This window comes from Hyperolius riggenbachi, chromosome 1 (assembly GCF_040937935.1).
Source record: "Hyperolius riggenbachi isolate aHypRig1 chromosome 1, aHypRig1.pri, whole genome shotgun sequence".
Classification (NCBI taxonomy): Eukaryota; Metazoa; Chordata; class Amphibia; order Anura; family Hyperoliidae; genus Hyperolius; species Hyperolius riggenbachi.
Window position 1 is genome coordinate 480,295,438 of NC_090646.1, and position 21,483 is coordinate 480,316,920.

At 47.2% G+C, this 21,483-nt stretch overlaps 1 protein-coding gene and 1 long non-coding RNA gene across 2 annotated transcripts; one reads left to right on the forward strand and one right to left on the reverse strand.

Annotated features, from left to right (window-relative positions):
* Nucleotides 1-911: 911 nt before the first annotated feature.
* LOC137554839 (uncharacterized) lies at nucleotides 912-4,645 on the reverse strand. Its single transcript, XR_011027561.1, has 3 exons — nucleotides 4,578-4,645; nucleotides 1,546-1,711; nucleotides 912-1,315 (listed from the first exon to the last, which is right to left on the reverse strand). It is a non-coding gene; the product is annotated as an uncharacterized lncRNA (long non-coding RNA).
* A 1,433-nt stretch (nucleotides 4,646-6,078) lies between these two features.
* Nucleotides 6,079-6,795, forward strand: LOC137530057 (olfactory receptor 5V1-like). The gene has a single exon (XM_068251279.1). It carries the CDS (start codon nucleotides 6,079-6,081, stop codon nucleotides 6,793-6,795), a length of 717 nt encoding a protein of 238 aa, XP_068107380.1.
* Nucleotides 6,796-21,483: the final 14,688 nt, after the last annotated feature.

A 21,483-nucleotide genomic window follows, 5' to 3' on the forward strand; every position in this document is an offset into this window, starting at 1 on the left:
GGCACAGGTGCAGGACTACAGGTGCAGTGCAACAGGCACAAGGTTGTGACCCAGGTAGTGTCTTTCGGGGACACCAGGCCCTAAAGTTCAAGTCCAGCAAAAACAAAAGTTCCCTGACATGGTCATCTGAACACCTCTGAACCTTGGTTGAAGGAGATGGGGCAGGGAAAAGGTTGGGCTAAAAAGCCCTGTGATGGTATCCTTCCTCCGAGGATCGGAGGTATTCAGAGGAGCATGTCCAGGAACAATCTGACTTTTTTTTTCAAATTGTATCGGCACCACTACTAGAAAAGGTGGGAGTTGCTGCCTGGAAATCTGGACTCTCTTGGGTGCTGGTCGTGGATGAGCTGGACCCTGACAGCGGTGGCCCATATTGACTGCCTCTGTAGCCGGTGTACATCTGTGATGATTGCCAGGTGGGCACCGCTGTTGGTTGTGGGGGTCTAAAAATTGGTGGTTGCAATAATGGCGTGTCCATGTGTTGTTTGATCACCTCCAGCAAAGTGGAATGGCACGCCATCATGTTTTGGGAAGGCACCTTTTCCAAATACGGTATTAGAGACATCACAGTGTGAAAACACGGGTGTGCCTGCAATTTCAGTAGTTCCTTGCTTTGTTGGTGCATTTGCTGCATCATGTTCTGCAGCTGGCCCACCGACTGATGATGCTGCGCACGCAGTTGGTCGATTTCTCCTCTGTGCATCTCATGCATCATTTTAAGCTCGTCCCTGTAGTGCCCATGTACAGCGTCGAGCTCACATTGCAGTGAAGTGATGTGGGACTTGTACTGCTCCATGATATGGCCCCTGTCCTCATCTTGCAACTGCCGGGTTATGAGAGTTTGGTGGCTCTGAAGAATCCCGAGAAGTCCGGAGACAGCCCCGGACATCTCGGACTCTGTCTCTCTCCTTGTTGGGGGGAGGGTACCTCGACGCCTCACTGGTGGGGTGGTCCTCACTGGTGGTGTGGCAGCATCTTCCCGTCCTCTGGCCTGTGTCGGGGTTGCCCTGCGCGCTGGTTGTGCTGCAGTCTCTCGGTGCTCCTCACTTTGTTCTTGTTCCCCTGGAGCTTCCATAGCGGTCGATTGTGGAGGTGCAGCTTCTTCCACACTCGGTCCTGCAACCTCAACATCCAAGCTCTCTTCTCCCAAGTCATCATCAAAGGAGAGAGCTGGGATAGCTAAGGACTCCCTCCTCCTACTCCTCTCTTTTCGGGGAAATAGGTTACATCGGCGACGTCATCATCCACCAAGCTCTCCTCACTGCTGAACCGTGCCTCCTGGGTCGGTTCCTCTTGCTCCAAATTGTCTTCAGTCCTGTAGATAAAAACAATATTTATTGGTGTGCCAAACAGCATGTGGCGTCAATTCACAGAGCTAGCAAACACTAGCAAACACTTTATCAACCGTTTCTACCAAACATTTGATAAAGCTTGTGAGAAAAGTTCGCTAGCCATGGGAATTGAGGCCAGTTTATAGCAATACATGGCCGAAGTCATGGTAGTTGAAATGAGCTCTCAGTTCCTGCCCACAGTAGTGGTACTTACAGTCTAGGTTCCAGGCTTGCATTGATGAAAGACAATTGCTTGGCAAATTGGTAGTCTTTTTGTCGCTTTCCCCCGCCACTGCCACTTCATTCGGCAAGTTTTTTCTTCCGTAGCCATTTCACGTATGCATCACGTATATTGCGCCACCTTGTCTTGAACCTTTCTCCTGTAACGACATGAAAAATTGATTTCGATTATTTCTCTTGTAGGTACATCGCAACTGGACAAACATATACATCGCTACATGTCACATTTCGTATTGGGAAGAGCACGGTGGCAGGCATCGTCGTGAGGACTTCGAGGATCCTTTGGACGCGACTGAGGGCCAGATACATGCCTGTGCCGGACACCACGAAATGGGAGGAGATCGCCCAGGGCTTCTGGACCGTGTGCAAGTTTCCTAATTGTGTTGGCGCACTGGATGGGAAACACATCCGGCTTCAGAAACCCGTGGGGAGTGGCAGCCATTATTTCAACTATAAAAAATACTTCAGCATTGTTCTAATGGCAGTGGCAGATGTGGACTACAAGTTTGTGTACGTGGACGTGGGGTCGTACGGTAGTTCCAATGACTCTGGAATTTTCCAGCGTACGACCCTTTGCCGGCTGATGGAGGAAGGCAGACTGCGTCTCCCTCGTGACAGACCCTGGCCTGGGACAAGGGCACCGGCCTACCCCTATGTGTTTGTGGGGGACGAGGCCTTCGCCCTGTCCGACCATGTAATGCGTCCGTACCCAGACAGGGGACTTGATGCCAGCCAGCTACACTTCAATGCTCGGTTGAGCCGTGCAAGGAGAATGGTGGAGTGCACATTTGGGATCCTGGTGTCAAAGTGGAGGGTGTTCCACACGCCCATGCTGCTGAAACCGGGCAACGCAGTTGTCGTGGTGAAGGCAGCATGCATCCTCCACAACTTTGTGCGGCAGGAGGAAAGAGAGACTCCGGAACCCCCGAATGTGCTTCCACTAATGCCCCTGCGGAGGTATGCAACCAGGCCAAGGGTAGTGTCACTGCGGAACAGGGACCAACTGAGACTTTATTTTACCACACCACCAGGACGAGGGTGAATGTTTGGTTTTTAATATGTTTTGTTGAAATGTGTTTATTTTGGAGTTTCAAGTTTTTAAGTGATTTTAAATGTCTTAATTTTTTACAATAAATTGATGTTTAATAATTGGTCATTGTGTATGTTTTATGTGCACAGGTGGGGTACATCGCAGGTGGGTGGGAGACATCACAGGTGGGTGGGATACATCACAGGTGGGTGGGATACATCACAGGTGGGTGGGATACATCACAGGTGGGGTACATCACAGGTCGGTGGGATACATCACAGGTGGGGTACAGGTGGGTGGGATACATCACAGGTGGGTGGGATACATCACAGGTGGGGTACAGGTGGGTGGGATACATCACAGGTGGGTGGGATACATCACAGGTGGGGTACAGGTGGGTGGGATACATCACAGGTGGGTGGGATACATCACAGGTGGGTGGGATACATCACAGGTGGGTGGGATACATCACAGGTGGGGTACAGGTGGGTGGGATACATCACAGGTGGGTGGGATACATCACAGGTGGGGTACAGGTGGGTGGGATACATCACAGGTGGGGTACAGGTGGGTGGGATACATCACAGGTGGGGTACAGGTGGGTGGGATACATCACAGGTGGGTGGGATACATCGCAGGTGGGTGGGATACATCACAGGTGGGGTACAGGTGGGCGGGATACATCACAGGTGGGGTACAGGTGGGTGGGATACATCACAGGTGGGTGGGAAACATCACAGGTGGGTGGGATACATCACAGGTGGGGTACAGGTGGGTGGGATACATCACAGGTGGGGTACAGGTGGGTGGGATACATCACAGGTGGGGTACAGGTGGGTGGGATACATCACAGGTGGGTGGGATACATCGCAGGTGGGTGGGATACATCACAGGTGGGGTACAGGTGGGTGGGATACATCACAGGTGGGGTACAGGTGGGTGGGATACATCACAGGTGGGTGGGATACATCACAGGTGGGTGGGATACATCACAGGTGGGGTACAGGTGGGTGGGATACATCACAGGTGGGTGGGATACATCACAGGTGGGTGGGATACATCACAGGTGGGGTACAGGTGGGTGGGATACATCACAGGTGGGGTACAGGTGGGTGGGATACATCACAGGTGGGGTACAGGTGGGATACATCACAGGTGGGGTACAGGTGGGTGGGATACATCACAGGTGGGTGGGATACATCACAGGTGGGGTACAGGTGGGTGGGATACATCACAGGTGGGTGGGATACATCACAGGTGGGTGGGATACATCACAGGTGGGTGGGATACATCACAGGTGGGGTACAGGTGGGTGGGATACATCACAGGTGGGGTACAGGTGGGTGGGATACATCACAGGTGGGTGGGATACATCGCAGGTGGGTGGGATACATCACAGGTGGGGTACAGGTGGGTGGGATACATCACAGGTGGGGTACAGGTGGGTGGGATACATCACAGGTGGGTGGGATACATCACAGGTGGGTGGGATACATCACAGGTGGGGTACAGGTGGGTGGGATACATCACAGGTGGGTGGGATACATCACAGGTGGGTGGGATACATCACAGGTGGGGTACAGGTGGGTGGGATACATCACAGGTGGGGTACAGGTGGGTGGGATACATCACAGGTGGGTGGGATACATCACAGGTGGGGTACAGGTGGGTGGGATACATCACAGGTGGGTGGGATACATCACAGGTGGGGTGCAGGTGGGTGGGATACATCACAGGTGGGGTACAGGTGGGTGGGATACATCACAGGTGGGTGGGATACATCACAGGTGGGGTACAGGTGGGTGGGATACATCACAGGTGGGTGGGATACATCACAGGTGGGGTACAGGTGGGTGGGGAACAGGTGGGTGGGCCACGGGTGGGTGGGCAACACGTGGGTGACACAAATCCATAGCAAAAGTGGAATACATCACAAGCTAACCACAAGCCCCCCCAAAAACTTCTAGTCAACATACCCTCTGTGCCTTGCTGTCTCTTGCTCAAGTGCTCAAAGTCCTCCACATACAGCTTGGCAATTTTTTTCCACAGGCCTCTGCATTTTTTGATGTTGCTGTGGTCCGCATCCCCCTTGTCCCACAGGGCTGGTACCTGCTGCACCTGTAGGATGAGGTCTTCTGATGTGTAGGGCCTCACCCCCTCGTTATCAGACATGTCGTCAGACATGTTGCTGCCAAACAGCTCCAGCATGAAGTCACTGCTGCTCCACTCTGTGAACGCTGGTGCCATGTGGTCCCCATCCAAAATGGCCACCATACCATAGAGTCAGCATAGGAAGTGTGGTATAACATCCGGTTTTTATAGCCAGTGTGTTGTGCGCTCTCCGGTTCTCATTGGTTTCCATTGGCCGGATGCAACATTCCGGCTCCGGTCCGGATACGTCAGCCGGACCAGCCGGACCAAAAAATAGCGCATGTTGGAACGGACGCCGGAGTCCGGATCCGGTCCGGCTCCGGTCCGGACGAAACGGACGCATGTGAACGGTCGCATAGACTTTCATTGCTATGCCGTGCGTCCGTTTCGTCCGGTCCGCATGCGGTCCGGCTCCGGCACAGCTCCGGCACGGCGATTCCGGATAGCAACCGCTAATGTGAACCGGGCCTAAAAGAATACTCCACGTGATAAATGAACGTTTGCGCACGGTGACACACGTGAAACACGTGCATGATCGTGTGCAAACGTTCGTTTATCACGCAAGCCCTTGATGTGGTTTGCACCTTCCGTTCCCCGCCTTTCTTTCCAGTGATGCTACTGAGGAGGATACATATGTATAAGTAAGTCAGCCTAAGGGCTCATTTCCACTTGTAACGCACGCATGTGCAAGACGTGCGGCGTCACTTCCTGGTATGCGGGTACGCAGCGGGTATGCAGACGAATTCCACCAGCCGTGCCATGCACAGCTATAGGATTCGCAGCCTCCCGCACCATTTCGGATGGCAATGTCGGCCGAATCGCTAGCGCAAACGATTCAGCAAGCGGCGCCTTTGTACCTTATGGCAGTTTCCCCGCGAGATTTGCCTGTGGCGAAACTCTGCGGATTTGGCGGGGGAACTGCGCAAGTGGAAATGGGCCCTTAAGCATGTTTTGCACTGATATACCTTCAATGGCATAGTGTTTGGAGTTTTCTTAGCCTTCATCTGTGTTCCTAATAGAGGAGCCCTGCTTTGTATTTATTTACCCCTTTGCATCCAAATATTTAATTGCAGATCACTCATCTGAAATGAAATGTTAAATACAACTATAATTCGGGAAGTTAATATTTTGGGGTTTCCAGAAGCAGCCGAGATGCGTGTATCGCTATTTGCATTATTATTTTTCATCTATATGATTGCTTCATTAGGCAACCTGTTGATAATACTTACAATACAGCTGGACTCTAGCTTTCAGAGCCCGATGTGCTTTTTTCTAGGCAGCTTGTCCACCATTGATGTTTGTTATATTTCTGCCACTGTGCCGCAAATGTTATATATTTTGGCATCACATCACAGTAATATCTCTTTTAGCGCCTGTGTGGCACAGCTGTATTTTGTGATATTTTTGGAGGGGGTGGAGTGCTTTCTTTTGGCTATTATGGCTTATGATCGCTATGCAGCAATCTGTCGACCATTACATTATAATATTATCATGCACAGAAGAGTCTGCTACAGACTGCTTTTTGGTGTCCTGTTGGCCAGCATGTTCCACTCCATGCTCCATACTGTCCTGATCATACGCTTGCCTTTCTGTGACAACATAATTAACCACTTGTTTTGTGATATCCCACCACTACTGAAGTTGTCGTGCATCAGTACCTTTCTAAATGAGGTCATACTCTTTGGAGTGAGTGGTGTTTTTGTAGGACTTGGACCTCTTATCTTTATCCTCATTTCTTACGTTTACGTAGTTCTTAACATCTTAAACATTTCTTCCAAAATAGGGAGAAAGAAGACATTTTCTACATGTGTTGCTCATCTTATTATAGTTAATATTTTCTATGGAACAGGAAGCTTCACCTATGTCCGTCCCAAGTCCAGTTACTCGCTTGAACGTGACAAAGTGGTATCTGTCATCTATAATGTAGTAACACCATTACTTAACCCCATTGTCTACAGCCTTAGGAACAGTGAGATCAGACGGTCTCTGATGCATGCATGCAAAAAGTATGCAGGAACATGCAGGAATAAGGAAGCAATATAACTAAATGGCACACCTTGTCAATTCCACCAGATGCAGAATGGCTATTTGTGGCCTGGAAGGTTTGATGGATGCAATGTGAGATTCTATGACAGAATCTGCAGGTACCCACCTAATGGAACGTTACTTTCTTCTGTGTGTGTTTATTTATTGACAATGGTAAAAAGAAGTGTGTCTGAAATCCAATGGTTGTCAATATTATTACAGCATGTACCTTTTTATTAGTGACTGCGTTGGCCATGTACCCCCTAATGCGTTTTACATGATCTAAAGTACCTCTGGTTAGGAATTCTCCATAATTGTTTATAAATGCTTTTCAAACATTGATGCATTTAATTAATTTTAAATACTTATTTTTGTTTGTTTATTTATATATGATGTATATTTTTTTTAACTTCCCAACTTACATATGGATTGATTATGACAAGTTGACATAACCCCTGAGCCCAACGAAAGTACCCCTGGGGTCATTTTCAGACAGGAAGAGACTTCCTAGCTGTGATGTTTCCCCCTATCCCCCTCCCTTTTCCTCCTCTTCCACATTCCATTCCCTCCCCCTCCCCCTCCCCCTTTCCTATAGAGGAAGAAATGGAAGAATGACAGGAGTAAACATCGCAACAAGCCTGCTTCTTCCTGTCTGAAAATTTGTCTTTAGCCATAAACTAAGATTTTTCAGAGTGATTATGGGTACCGGAGAGAATGAGCAACAGAACGGACAGTGCACAGAGGTATGTGGATACCTGTGTGCTTACCGTAAATAGCTTTGCCTCAGGTTGGGTGTCCTTTAAAGGATGCCCAAGTCAAACTCCTTTGTACAAAAGAAAAATCCAGGCATGTAAGTGCAAGAGTCCTCATGCCCATCGCTCCCCTGTTCACCCCGCCCCCTCCACTCGCTTATAAAAGCCCCCATAAGTGTTCCAAGTTGCAGCCAGGTCGTGCACTATTGCGCAAGCGCTGATCGGACAGCACGAGTCCTTGAATGCATTCCCATGGCGCGCTCCCATGGCACATGCGCACTATGCATAATTAAGTAATGTGCATGCACAGAGCACTCCCAGCCTCAAGACGCCCAGATGCTTCCTGAGCTCACCTCAGGTATCCTTTGTCAAAGACAGGCCCAGTGCACACCATAAACCTCTAGCAGATCTGCAAAACGCTAGAGGTTTTTGAATCAGGTTTCATTGCAATTCTAGCAGGGGTTGAGTCCTGCGTGGACGCGGGTGGACGGCGTCCACTTACTTTTTCCAGAGAGTTAATGCCGTCCACCCTGGCTTATGTGGAGGGGAGCAGCGCAGAGAAGGTGAGCTATGGGGACAGCGGGAAAGGGCGGACGTCTTCCCCCCCCCCCCCCCCCACCTTCCCTCACCTTCGTGCTCCCCTTTCTGCCTCTCCCCTCCGGTGTTTTCAAGTGTCGGGCCGGCGGCGAAAGTGGGCGGAGACTACCGCCTTCTTCCAGCCGCAAGGGACGCTCCGCTCTGTGTGCGGTTAGAAGACCAGACTAGCCGCACGCAGAGCGGAGCATCCCTTGCGACTGGAACGCGGTAAGTCTCCGCCCACTTTTGCCGCCGGCCCGACACTTGAAAACACTGGAGGGGAGAGGCAGGAAGGGGAGCACGAAGGTGAGGGAAAGGGGGGGGGGGAGACGTCCGCCCTTCCCCGCTGTCCCCATAGCTCGCCTTCTCTGCGCTGCTCCCCTCCTGCTGGGGGCACACCTGGCTACCTGGGCACATATACCCCTGCCTACATATACTGGGGACATATCCCACTGGCTACATATACTAGCACATATACCTCTGCCTATATATACTGGGCACATATCCCTCTGGCTATATACACTGGGCACATATCCCACTGGCTATATATACTGGGCACATATCCCACTGGCTATATATACTGGGCACATATACCTCTGCCTATATGTACTGGGCACATATACCCCTGCCTACATATACTGGGGACATATCCCACTGGCTACATATACTGGCACATATACCTCTGCCTATATATACTGGGCACATATCCCACTGGCTATATATACTGGGCACATATCCCACTGGCTATATATACTGGGCACATATACCTCTGCCTATATATATACTGGGCACATATCCCACTGGCTATATATACTGGGCACACATCCCACTGGCTATATATGAACTACGATTAAGCGCAGATGGTAGGCCCGATACGCGTGAGTTGATCCTGTGATTGTATTGCATGTCTGTGGATTTTTTGAATAAAGATATCAGCCTTTTACTTCAACCTGGTCTGGATTGCGGATCCTTTTTGTACATATCCACTGGCCCTATATACTGGGCACATATCCCACTGGCTTTATATACTGGGCACATATCCCACTGGCTATATATACTGGGCACATATCCCACTGGCTATATATACTGGGCACATATCCCACTGGCTATATATACTGGGCACATATCCCACTGGCTACATATACTGGGCACATATACCTCTGCCTATATATACTGGGGACATATCCCACTGGCTATATATACTGGGCACATATACCCCTGGCTATATATACTGGGCACATATCCCACTGGCTACATATACTGGGCACATATACCTCTGCCTATATATACTGGGCACATATCCCACTGGCTATATATACTGGGCACATATCCCACTGGCTATATATACTGGGCACATATCCCACTGGCTATATATACTGGGCACATATACCCCTGCCTATATATACTGGACACATATCCCACTGGCTACATATACTGGGCACATATACCTCTGCCTATATATACTGGGCACATATCCCACTGGCTATATATACTGGGCACATATACCCCTGGCTATATATACTGGGCACATATACCCCTGCCTATATATACTGGTCACATATCCCACTGGCTACATATACTGGGCACATATACCCCTGCCTATATATACTGGGCACATATCCCACTGGCTATATATACTGGGCACATATCCCACTGGCTATATACCCCTGGCTACATATACCCCTGGCTACATATACCCCTGCCTATATATACTGGGCACATATCCCACTGGCTACATATACTGGGCACATATACCTCTGCCTATGTATACTTGGCACATATCCCACTGGCTATATATACTGGGCGCATATACCCCTGACTACATATACTGGGCACATATACCACTGGCTACAAATACTAGGCAACTATACCTCTGGCTACATATACTGGGGACTACTATACTCATGGCTACTTATACTGGGGACACCTATAGACCTGGCTACCTATGCTGGGGGTACCTATTTTGGGGGAACTGCTGCATTTTGTGGAACCGCTGTTATGTATTTTGGGTAACAGCTGCCAGATTATGTGTATGTTAGGGGAACGGCTGCTGCCAGATTACGTGTATTTTGGGGAACTGCTGCCATATTGTGTATGTTTGGGGGACCACTGCTGCCAGATTATATGTATTTTGGGTGTTACGTGTATTTTGGGTGTTCCACTGCCAGGTTTAGCGTATTTTGGGGAACTGCTTCCAAATTATGCGTATGTTGGGGGAACTACTGCTGCCACATTGTCCATTTTAAGGGAACCACTGCCATATTATCTGTATTTTGGAGGAACTTCTACCAAATTATGTGTCTTTTTGGTGAAATGCTGCCAGATTACATCTATTTTTGGGGATACACTACGGCAGAGCTCAAACTTCCTCGGCAGACCTTTTACATCACTGCTAAGGTCATGTATATTTGGCCCCACCCATGACCACGCCCACGGTATGCTTGACCACGCCCATTTTTTGGCACGCAGGGGTTTTCCAAGTGAGTCTACTCACTTCTTTTCCCAGGACTAGACCCCTGAATTCTAGGCATGTTTAGAGAGGTTTTCTAAATATGCCTAACAGCGTTTTTTGGAGCTTTTTTTGTGTAGCAGATTACAAATATTGTTACAGTAAAGCTGTTACTGAACAGCTTCTGTAACAAAAACGCCTGGAAAAACACTCTGATCCAGGGTTTTTCAGAGTGGTTTTCCACTTTCCTATACTTTAACATTGAGGCAGAAACACCTCAGAAATCTAAAAAATGCTGCAGCCCCCCGAGTTTGCGTTTGTGGAAAAAACGAACCGCTCTGGTGTGCATCATCCCATTCACTTTCATTAGCCAAGTGGTTTTCCCCCTGCAAGCGTTTTAAAAAACGCTCCAGAACCAGCCCTAATACTGAAGCAAGCAGAAAAAAAAAAAAGTTTGATACTCACCTACAGTAGAGGCAAGGCTCTGGATTCCATAGAGCCTTACTGGTCCTCTCTCAGTTCTCTTATTCCACCGCCAGACCCAGGTAAAGTCCTTTGGCCAGCTTAGCAGAATACTTTGTAGCCTAGTCTTAGGCTCCGTTCACAATGTTCAGTTGTGTGGCTTAATAATTCTGCATCACAACTCATTGCCCATACAATTCTATGGGGCTATTCACAGTACTGCTTTGTAATGGAACGCAATATTCTAACTAGCTGCATGCAGCCTTTGTATTAAAGTCTATAGCCAGTCTCCATTGCAGTTTACTCTCATTATAACGTGTTGTTGCAACTGATGGTGATGCGTGCCTTTGTTTGAAACTCCATTTAAAAGAATTAGTCCCTGCTGCATAAAATCGGAGATTGCAATTACCATAGACTGCCAGCAAGAGCATGAGGTCTGTGGTGGATGTACTACACATTTTAACATGCTCTAAACAGGTGCCCCTCCCCTATTCCCTCAGTGCGGTATAGCTAGCCAGATAACCCCCCCCCCCCAACCATTACAGTGTATGCCCCCCTTCCCCTGTACAGTATATCTAGCCATATTCTCTCCCCACCCTGTACAGTATAGCTAGCCACATGCCCCTCAGTGCAGTAAAACAAGCCAGATTCCAATACAGTATATCTAACCATATGCCCCCCCCTCCCCCAGTAGCTACCCACATACAGTTTACCAATGTACAAAGTTACATAGTTACATAATTATTTGGGTTGAAAAAAGACATACGTCCATCGAGTTCAACCAGTACAAAGTACCAGCCTGCTCCCTCACATATCCCTGATGATCCAGAGGAAGGCGAAAAAACCCTTACAAGGCATGGTCCAATTAGCCCCAAAAGGGAAAAAAATCCATTACCGACTCCAGATGGCAATCAGATAAAATCCCTGGATCAACACCACTGGGCATTACCTAGTAATTATAGCCATGAATGTCTTTCATCGCAAGGAAAGCATCTAAGCCTTCTTTAAATGCACATATAGAATTTGCCATAACTATTTCCTGTGGCAATGCATTCCACATCTTAATCACTATTACTGTAAAGAACCCTTTCCTAAATAAATGGCTAAAATGTTTTTCCTCCATGCGCAGATCATGTCCTCTAGTCCTTTGTAAAGGCCTAGGGACAAAAAGCTAATTCGCCAAGCTTTTATATTGCCCTCTGATGTATTTATACATGTTAATTAGATCCGCTCTCAGGCGTCTTTTCTCTAGACTAAATAAACCCAGTTTAACCAACCGCTTATCTAACCGTTCTTGGTAAGTGAGACCTTCCATCCCTCGTATCAATTTTTTTGCTCGTTTCTGCACCTGTTCTAAAACTGCAAAATCTTTCCTGTAATGTGGTGCCCAGAACTGAATTCCATATTCCAGATGTAGCCTTACTAGACAGTTAAACAGGGGCAATATTATGCTAGCATTCCAAGTTCCCGAGTTTTTATTTCCCTTTTAATGCATCCCAAAATGTTATTAGCTTTAGCTGCAGCGGCTTGGTATTGAATATGATTATTTAACTTGTTGTCGATGAGTACTCCTAAGTCCTTCTCCAAGTTTGATGTCCCCATCTGTATCCCGTTTATTTTGTATGGTGCTAGACCATTGGTACAACCAAAATGCATGACTTTACATTTTTCAACATTGAATTTCATCTGCCATTTATGTGCCCTTATAGCCATCCTATTCAGATCCTGTTGAAATATGTCCCTTTCTTCCTGAGAGTTGATGATTCTGCACAATTTTGTATCATCTGCAAAAATAGCAACATTGCTTACTACTTCATCTACTAGGTCATTAATACATAAATTGAAGAGCACTGGACCCAGTACTGACCCCTGTGGGACCCCACAGCTAACAGTCTCCCATTTTGAATATGATTCATTGACCACAACTTTTTGTTTTCTGTCCATTATCCAGTTCCCTATCCCCAGTCCCCAGTCCTTGCATTGTCAACTTTTGCACCAGACTTTTGTGGGGAACAGCGTTGAAGGCCTTTGCAAAGTCCAAGTATATAACATCTACAGCATTCCCAATATCCACATTAGCGTTCACTACCTCATAAAAGCTGAGCATGTTAGTCAAACAGGACCTGTCTTTACTAAACCCATGCTGATGCTGAGAAATAAGATTATTTTCTTCTATGAAGTCATGTATAGTATCTCTTAGTAACCCCTCAAAAAGTTTGCATACAACTGATGTTAAGCTTACAGGTCTATAATTTACTGGATCTGATTTTTTGCCCTTCTTAAATAATGGGAAAATGTGGGCTGTACGCCAATCTTCTGGAACTCTGCCAGTTGAAAGAGAGCCACAAAAGATAAGATAAAGGGGTTTATTGATAACTGAACTTAATTCTCTTAGGACCCAAGGATGCATGCCATCCGGGCCAGGTGCCTTGTCTATTTTTAATTTATTTAGTCTTGCCTTCACTTCTTCCTGCGTTTAGTATTTAATATTACAGTTAGAAGATTGAGACTCTTCTGCATCTTTAATTTGCAACAGTGCTGTTTCCTTTGTGAAGACAGAAGCAAAGAAAGCATTTAATAACTCAGCTTTACCTTGGTCATCTACCATTGAGTTCCTACCCTCATCCTTTAGGAGTCCAATACAGTCAACCTTTCTTTAGAGATGATGTACTTGTAAAACTTCTTTGGGTTAGATTTGATATCCATAGCGATTTGATTTTCAGCTTCAATCGTTGCCAGCCCAATTTCTTTTTTTTTTTATTTTTTACAACTTTTATTGCACTACTTATAATTGCTTAATGCAGCCTCGGTCCCCTCCTGTTTTAGAACCTTATAGGCATTCTTTTTTCCACTTCATTTTATCTTTAACCTTTCTATTCATCCATAGAGGCCTTTTTTTATTCCTAGACATTTTGTTTCCATATGGGATATACATACTACAATATTGATTGAGAATACGTTTAAAAGCTTGCCATTTCCCTTCAGTGTCCTCCCCTTGTAGTACATTATCCCAGTTCACCAAACTTAGTGCCTGCCAGAGTTGAATGAACTTTGTTTTTCTAAAATTCATAGTTTTAGTTGTCCCTCTGCCCCGCGGCCTATCAGTCACCAGATCAAACGTTATCATGTTGTGGTCACTATTTCCCAAATGTTCTTGGGCAACCTGCATAATTTATACATTATCTGGTCTATTAGAAATGATCAAATCCAGTAACGCATTCCCCCTAGTTGGTTCAGTTACCATTTAAGTCAGGTAAATGTCCTGTAGTGATGCCAGAAATCTGCTGCTTTTACCAGAATGGGTAGCCTCAATACTCCAGTCAATGTCTGGAAATTTGAAGTCACCCATAACTATGACCTCATTTTTACTTGCAGCTTTTTCAATCTGCTGTAGTAATCGCAGTTCTGCAGCTTCATGAATATGTAATGGCCTGTAGCATACCCCAATAAGCAATTGGCAACAGTTATTTCCACCATGAATATTTACCCAAACTGACTCCACATCTTTACAATCTTCATCCATGTCATCGTTCATGACAGCTGTAAAAGACTTCTTAACAAAGAGACAAACCCCTCCCTTTCCCTGTTCTAGCCTTCCTAAACAAATTGGGCTTGATTCACAAAAGGGTGCTAACAGAGTTAGCACGCCTAAAAGCTTTGGACGTGCAAACTAGGGTGTTAAGTAGTTTGCATGGCCAAAGCTGTTACTGATCGTGCGTTAAGTTGGTGCGCCTGAAACATTGCACTGGTGTGCGCAAAACGTTACACCGGTCGCATGTAAAATAGCTTTTCAGGCTATTTTGGATGCCAACGGTGCGAGGTTTCGTGCGCACCGGTGCAACATTTTGAGCGCATCGCTAACCTTTGTGCACGCAAACGCTTGCACGCAATGCGTTTTCGCATCCTAAGTGCCTTTTCACTGGTGTGCTAACACTTAGCACCCTTTAGTGAATCGAGGCCATTGTATCCCTCTAAATTCGCTATCCAGTCATGGCTTTCATCCATCCACGTCTCTTTTATTCCCACAATGTCATAGCCTTTGTCAAGCAGAATGAAATCTAGTTCGTCCATTTTATTTGCAAGGCTCCTAGCATTGGTTACCATGCACTTTATATTTTTACCACCACATTTTCCAATTTTGGTTACATGAAATGGGCTACTTGAAGTTTTAACAACTTCTTTACACTTTACACTGTCCCCACCCCCCTCTCCACCCCCAGTAATGTTAGGCTCCCACTGTCTTTTTACCTTATCTTGTCCACATATTGAGACTTTACCCTCCCGCCTCCCCCCAGATCCTTGTTTAAAATCTCCTCCAGTCGTACAGTCCACACACTCACCCATCCCCGGAGAGCGGAGCAGTGACTCCCCTACTCTCTCCTGACAGCCCCCCTCATTTGCTGCACTGCCCGGTATAATCAAAAGTCTGAGTTCAGGAGTGTAAAGATCAGAGCCAGGTTTGCGTTGTGGTGAACATTTTTGCAACTTTATACGTTTTTGCAACCGATTGCATTAATTTATAGGTATACAAATCAGAAAGTGCAACCTAACCATTGAATTACATGTATTAGCTTATACAGTAAACCAGAGGCGCTCCCAACCAGTTTCTTATGTGGTATGTCACTGCTGCCACAGCTGGAACAATTCCTTTTCCCAGAATAGCATGTAGTGTATACTGTAGTGCTGTGCTGGTCACATAGATTCCTCAATTTCTCACAAGGAGGTCCACACTCCCCTTCACTGTGGTTCCACCTCACCTGTAATAGCACTCCAGGTGTATAAACAGAAGAAAGGGGAGGGATCCTCTCAGAGTTCTATCAGCAAAGCTTTTAATAGAAGTAGTGTGCATGCAATAAAAAGTACAGGGTCACTCACATTTGGAGGGTCCTAATCCAACTAGGACCCCCCTTGGCTGTGCTGGCTTCCCACCGTTGTGGTACTTAGAACCCTTCCATACTGCGATCACACTGCCCGCTCTCGTCCCGACTAGTTTTGGCTATCGCCGTCCTCAGGGGATACGAGAGCGAGCAGGCATGTGGGCATTTATCTACAGTAGAAAGGAATTACCTTAAGATGGCCGCTAATCCGAAACCACCGCCGTCTCTGGCGATCGCAAGTGTCAGGACGTCACTTCCAGTTTGGCAGCCATCTTGCTTCTGGCCTGCCAAACAGGAAGTGATATTAGCATCAGAAAATGCAACCCAACCTTTCCTCACACAGAACTCTCCTCTGGTGGGCAAATAATAGATCTCTTGGAGGGAAGTAATAACTCCCCTTGGTGGGCAACTCATAACCCCCCTGGAGGGAACTAATAACCCTTTCCCTTTGGCGGCAACTAATAACCCCCCTGGAGGGAAGTTATAACCCCCTTCCCATGCAGGGCCGGATTACCGACCAGGCAACAAAAGCAGTCACTTGGGGCCCCATTCAGAGTCAAAGGGGCCCCATCAGCACATAAACCAGCCCTCGCCATCCTGTCAGCGGTGGCTAGATGGTATAATGGTTAAAGGGACTCTGAGCAGTGCAGTAACTATGGAAAGATGCATATCATTCTGAAGCTCTCTTTCTCCTCTTTCCAACGATAGATAACCACCCTACGCCTTTTAGTTTTCGCTGTTTTTGCAATCGAAATCGTGGCCACGGCAATTTTGATTGCAAAAATAGCGAAAACTAAAAGGCGTAGGGTGGTTATCTATCATTGGAAAGAGGAGAAAGAGAGCTTCAGAATGATATGCATCTTTTCATAGTTACATTGTATTACACAGGACGACTTTTCTCCAAAGTCGGCAGCTCGATTCAGCACAATGCAATAAAATATAAGGAACCCAGGGGGATATAATTACAAACATCATGCTGGTAGGTGTGAGGATATAATTAATTAGTTGTGGGTATGATTAAAGGCGTACCCACAGGCACTGCTCGGAGTCCCTTTAAGGGCTCTGACACAGGAGACCAGGGTTCGAATCTCGGCTCTGCCTGTTCAGTAAGCCAGCACCTATTCAGACCTTAGGCAAGTCTCTCTAACACTGCTACTGCCTATAGGTCGCGTCCTAGTGGCTGCAGCTCTGGCGCTTTGAGTCTGCCAGGAGAAAAGCGCGATATAAATGTTATTTGTCTTGTCTTGTCAAATGATGCTGTGCGCTGCTGATTGTCTTCAGAGCCAGGCTGTCCTCCTAGCTCCCCCTCCTGCTACTGTGCGCTCTGCCACTGCCCACTCCTCCCTCCCTTCCCACAGAGAACCACAGCTGCAACAAGGATGATAGCAGCAGATGGCAAACGCTCACTCACCTATCCATGATCCAAGCGATAGAGATCCCGTCATCTGAAACCCATCTGTCTCTTCTACAGTGCAGCCGCTCGCTCTGAACTTCCTGATTCTCAGATCAGACAGGAAGTAGGAAGTAGTAATAGTAGTAGTAAGAGAGCGGCAGCACTCTAGAGGAGACAGATGGGCTCTGGATGAAGGAACCTCTATTGCTTGGATCGCAATAGGTGAATGTGAGTTATCTGATGGTGTCATTCTCCCCTGCTGCGGCTGCCTTCTCTGCTGGACTATCGTATTCACTGGGTTGGAGACTGCATGGTGGCTGTCTAGTTTGGGAGGAAATCGGTTGTTCAGTGGTGGGGGTGGTTATGTAATTCTGTCTGGGGAACAGCTTCCGGTTTGGCGGTGTCCAGAGCTTTCTGCTATTGCCAGGCTGGAGATGCAGGGGGAAAGTGCTGCTGCTGTGATATCTGGTGCCCTCGTCACAGGGGTGCCCCAACCCCTGAGTGCAAATGTCCCAGCCATTCATCTCTCACTCTGCATTTTGCCGCTGCTATTCCCTGTATTGTGCACCCACAGAGGAAAGCGGGCTGTTGCCCATAGCAACCAGTAGCTCGGCTGCCCCAGTGTGTGCGGCATATTGCTGTGCAGCTGCATCTTCTGATTCTATTACAACATGATGGGGGGGGCCCAAATCAGTTACTTTGCTTAGGGCCCCATTTAGCCTTAATCCGGCTCTGTTCCCATGGGGGGCAACTAATAACTCCCCCTGGAGGGAACAAATAACACCTCAAGAGAACCCGAGGTGGGGATCTTAGAACGAAATCTATACACAGAGGCTGGGTCTGGCTATAGTGCCCAGCCTCTGTTGCTATTTGAATCCCCCTAAGTCCCCCCTGCGCTCCGCTCTCCCCCATAAATTACAGCCGCGCTGGCGACACGCAGCGTGTCGCAGCAGGCTGTATTTACCTCCCTAGTGTCACTCCCGCCGTTCCCCCGCCTCCTGCAGAGCACCGGTCCCCGCCCGTGTCCCTTCCCTCGCCGCTGATTGGAGGGAAGGGACGCGGGCAGGGACCGGCGCTCTGCAGGAGGCGGGGGAAGCGGCGTGAGTAACATTAGGGAGGTAAACCTTGCCCGAGAGTGCGGCTGTAATTTATGGGCTAGAGCGGAGCGCAGGGGGCACTTAGAGGGGATTCAAATCCCAGACCCAGCCTCTGTGTATAGATTTCTTTCTAAGATCCCCACCTCGGGGTTCTCTTTCAGGAGCTTGTAAGCACAGAGATCTTAGAACCCTAAACCACACCCCTTAACATAGGCCACACACCCAACCCTTATTTTCTTGTATAACATTAAGGGCTAAATGTACATGAACACACTTAGCGAAATAAATCTGATTCTGATGAACCTAGCAGTGGTGTACATCAAAGAATAGGCCTGCCCAGCTAAATCTTGGACAAGGCCCCCTCTACTTTGATAATAAAAAACCCTGTAATCTTACTTAAATTATAAATGTGAAAGTTTGGATGTTTGTTACTTAATCTCACAACAATAGCTGAACGGATTTGAATGAAATTTGGCACACACATAGTACATTACTATTTACTTTTTATCCCCATAACCAAAAAGTGGGCGGAGGCAAATACAAATTTCACTGGGGAAAATGTAAACTGCAGCCATTCTTACACTGTTAATGGTAGGGTTCTCAAACTTTGCACAGTTGGTCACTGGGATTAATATTCAGAAAAGTGGATGGAGCCTACAAAAGCCAACCAAAATTCAGCTATTGATTTTCAAGGGGAATATTTCATTGCTGCCATTCTTGCACTGTTAATGGCACAAGACTCAAACCTGGTACAGTTAGTCATTGGGTGACTGGGGTTCAAATTCAGAAGAGGGGGTGGAGCCACAGCCAATCAGATTTGTTTCATTTCCATGCAAATTATTGATGCCAAAGACTGCAAAGCTCACAAACTAGGTCATTGAGTAATTGGGCTCGATTCTCTAACCAGTGCTAACTCAGTTAGCACATGGTAAGGCTTTGCACGTGCAAACTAGGGTGCTAAGTAGTTTGCACGGGCAAAGCTGTTACTGTTCGCGTGCTAGTGTGCAAAGTATGCATATCACGCTACTTAGCACGCAAAGCGGCTGATTTTGCACTCATGGCCGTGCGCGCAAAAGTTTGCGTGCACTAAACTTTACGCGCGCAAACTTGTACATACAATACAATAACATTTGTAAAGCACTTTTCTCCTATAGGACTCAAAGCGCATTAGCGCTCGAAGAGGCAGTTTGCACGTCATCAGTGGCTTTTCACTGGCGTGCTAACACTTAGGGGTCGATTCACTAACTAGTGCTAACCTAGTTAGCACGCCTAGAGGGTTTGGGCGTGCTAACTTGGGTGCTAGCCAGTTAGCACGACCACAGATCACGCAATCTGGTTTGCCCTGAAAACTGGGTGCCATGGCACCCTGGTGTGCCACGAGCACTTCTCAGAGGAGCCACACAATCTGTCTGTCCCTTTTACTGGTAGCCATTTTCAGCTTTCCCAGAGGGAATCAAGTAACTTACCATGAGGAGGGGGGGTTTGTAAGATTATTTTGCCTTTTGATTGTTGTGGTGGAGATGGGACGCTTTCATGAACAGAGGGGGGAGGGGGTCCTTAAACTGTGCAGCCTGGTAAGGATCAACAGGTGCTCTGCATTCTATATGGTAATGGTCCAATGTTGTAACCGTATAAGGCCTCTTTTCCATGGACTGTTGAACTGTGTGCTCAGCAAGCAGTTACCAGGCAGCAGTAAGCAGTTACCAGGCAGCAGTAAGCAGTTACCAGGCAGCAGTAAGCAGTTACCAGGCAGCAACAAGCAGTTACCAGGCAGCAACAAGCAGTTACCAGGTAGCAGTGCGCAGTTGTGAGACATTTCACTGCCTATCAACAGTCCGTGGAAAAGAGGCCTAAGGCCTCTTTTCCATGGGCAGTTGCTAGGCAGTGTAATGCCTCTCAAACTCTCACAACTGCTTGCTGCTACCTGGTAACTGCTCACTGCCACCTGGTAACTGCTTGCTAAGCAGTGCACACAGTTCAACTACCCGTGGAAAAGAGGCCTTAGGGCCCATTCACACTTGCTAGACTTTTGCCTCTGAGGAATGCCAGCATTGAACTTCAAACTTGTATCTTTACTGCAGAGTATCTGGACATGTTTCTGTACCCTGTAAGACCCAAGGGTGAAACTACCCATATACTTATAGATCAGTGGTAGGTCAGCTAAAAGATTAATAAATTCCAGATATCAATGTGAATGTCTTAGGGCCCTTTCACACGAGCAGTTGATAGGCAGTGAAAAGACTGTCAAACTCTCACAACTGCTTGTTGCTGCCTGGTAACTGCTTGCTGCTGCCTGGTAACTGTTCACTGCTGCTTTTAAGCCTCCTTTCCATGGACTGTTGATAGGCAGTGAAATGCCTCTCAAACTCTCACAACTGCTCACTGCTGCCTGGTAACTGCTCACTGCTGCCTGGTAACTGCTTACTTCTGCCTGGTAACTGCTTGCTGAGCACACAGCTCAACAGTCCATGGAAAGGAGGCCTGAAACTGCTCACTGAGAGCGCAGTTCAGCTGCCCATGTGAAAGAGCCCTTAGGCCTCCTTTCCACGAACTGTTGAGCTGTGTGCTCAGCAAGCAGTTACCAGGCAGAAGTAAGCAGTTATCATGCAGCAGTGAGCAGTTGAGAGAGTTTGAGAGGCATTTCATCAGTGGTCTGTGGAAAGGAGGCCTTACATTGATCACAGAGCTGCAGCTTCTAGCTTTGTACTGTCTGATGCACTACAAAACTATACAGAGCCTTGAGCCAAGTTACTGCTGCTCTCTACTGAAATCATTCAGTGATTTTTTTGGGGACACATTTTGAGACACTAAAATAGAATATTTCCAAATACACTGTATATACTTTATGCAGAGGTAAGGAAATCAGAGGTAGAACAATCTGGGAAACTATCCATACCCATTAAACACTCACAGTAACATCAAAATACAGCACTATGAATGCACCATCCAGTATTATAAACGAATACCCATTACTTTTAAAACATAATTATTTAAAGTAAGCATTTGCTTTAAAAACTTGGTAAAATCCATATTATGTGAAACTAGGACTCTCTATAGCTGAATACATTTTGAAATAATGTATCTGATGCCATTTGCATTG

Coding starts and splice junctions, on each gene's coding strand:
- LOC137530057 (XM_068251279.1), top strand. CDS start 6,079: ATGTTATATATTTTGGCATCACATCACAGTAATATCTCTTTTAGCGCC.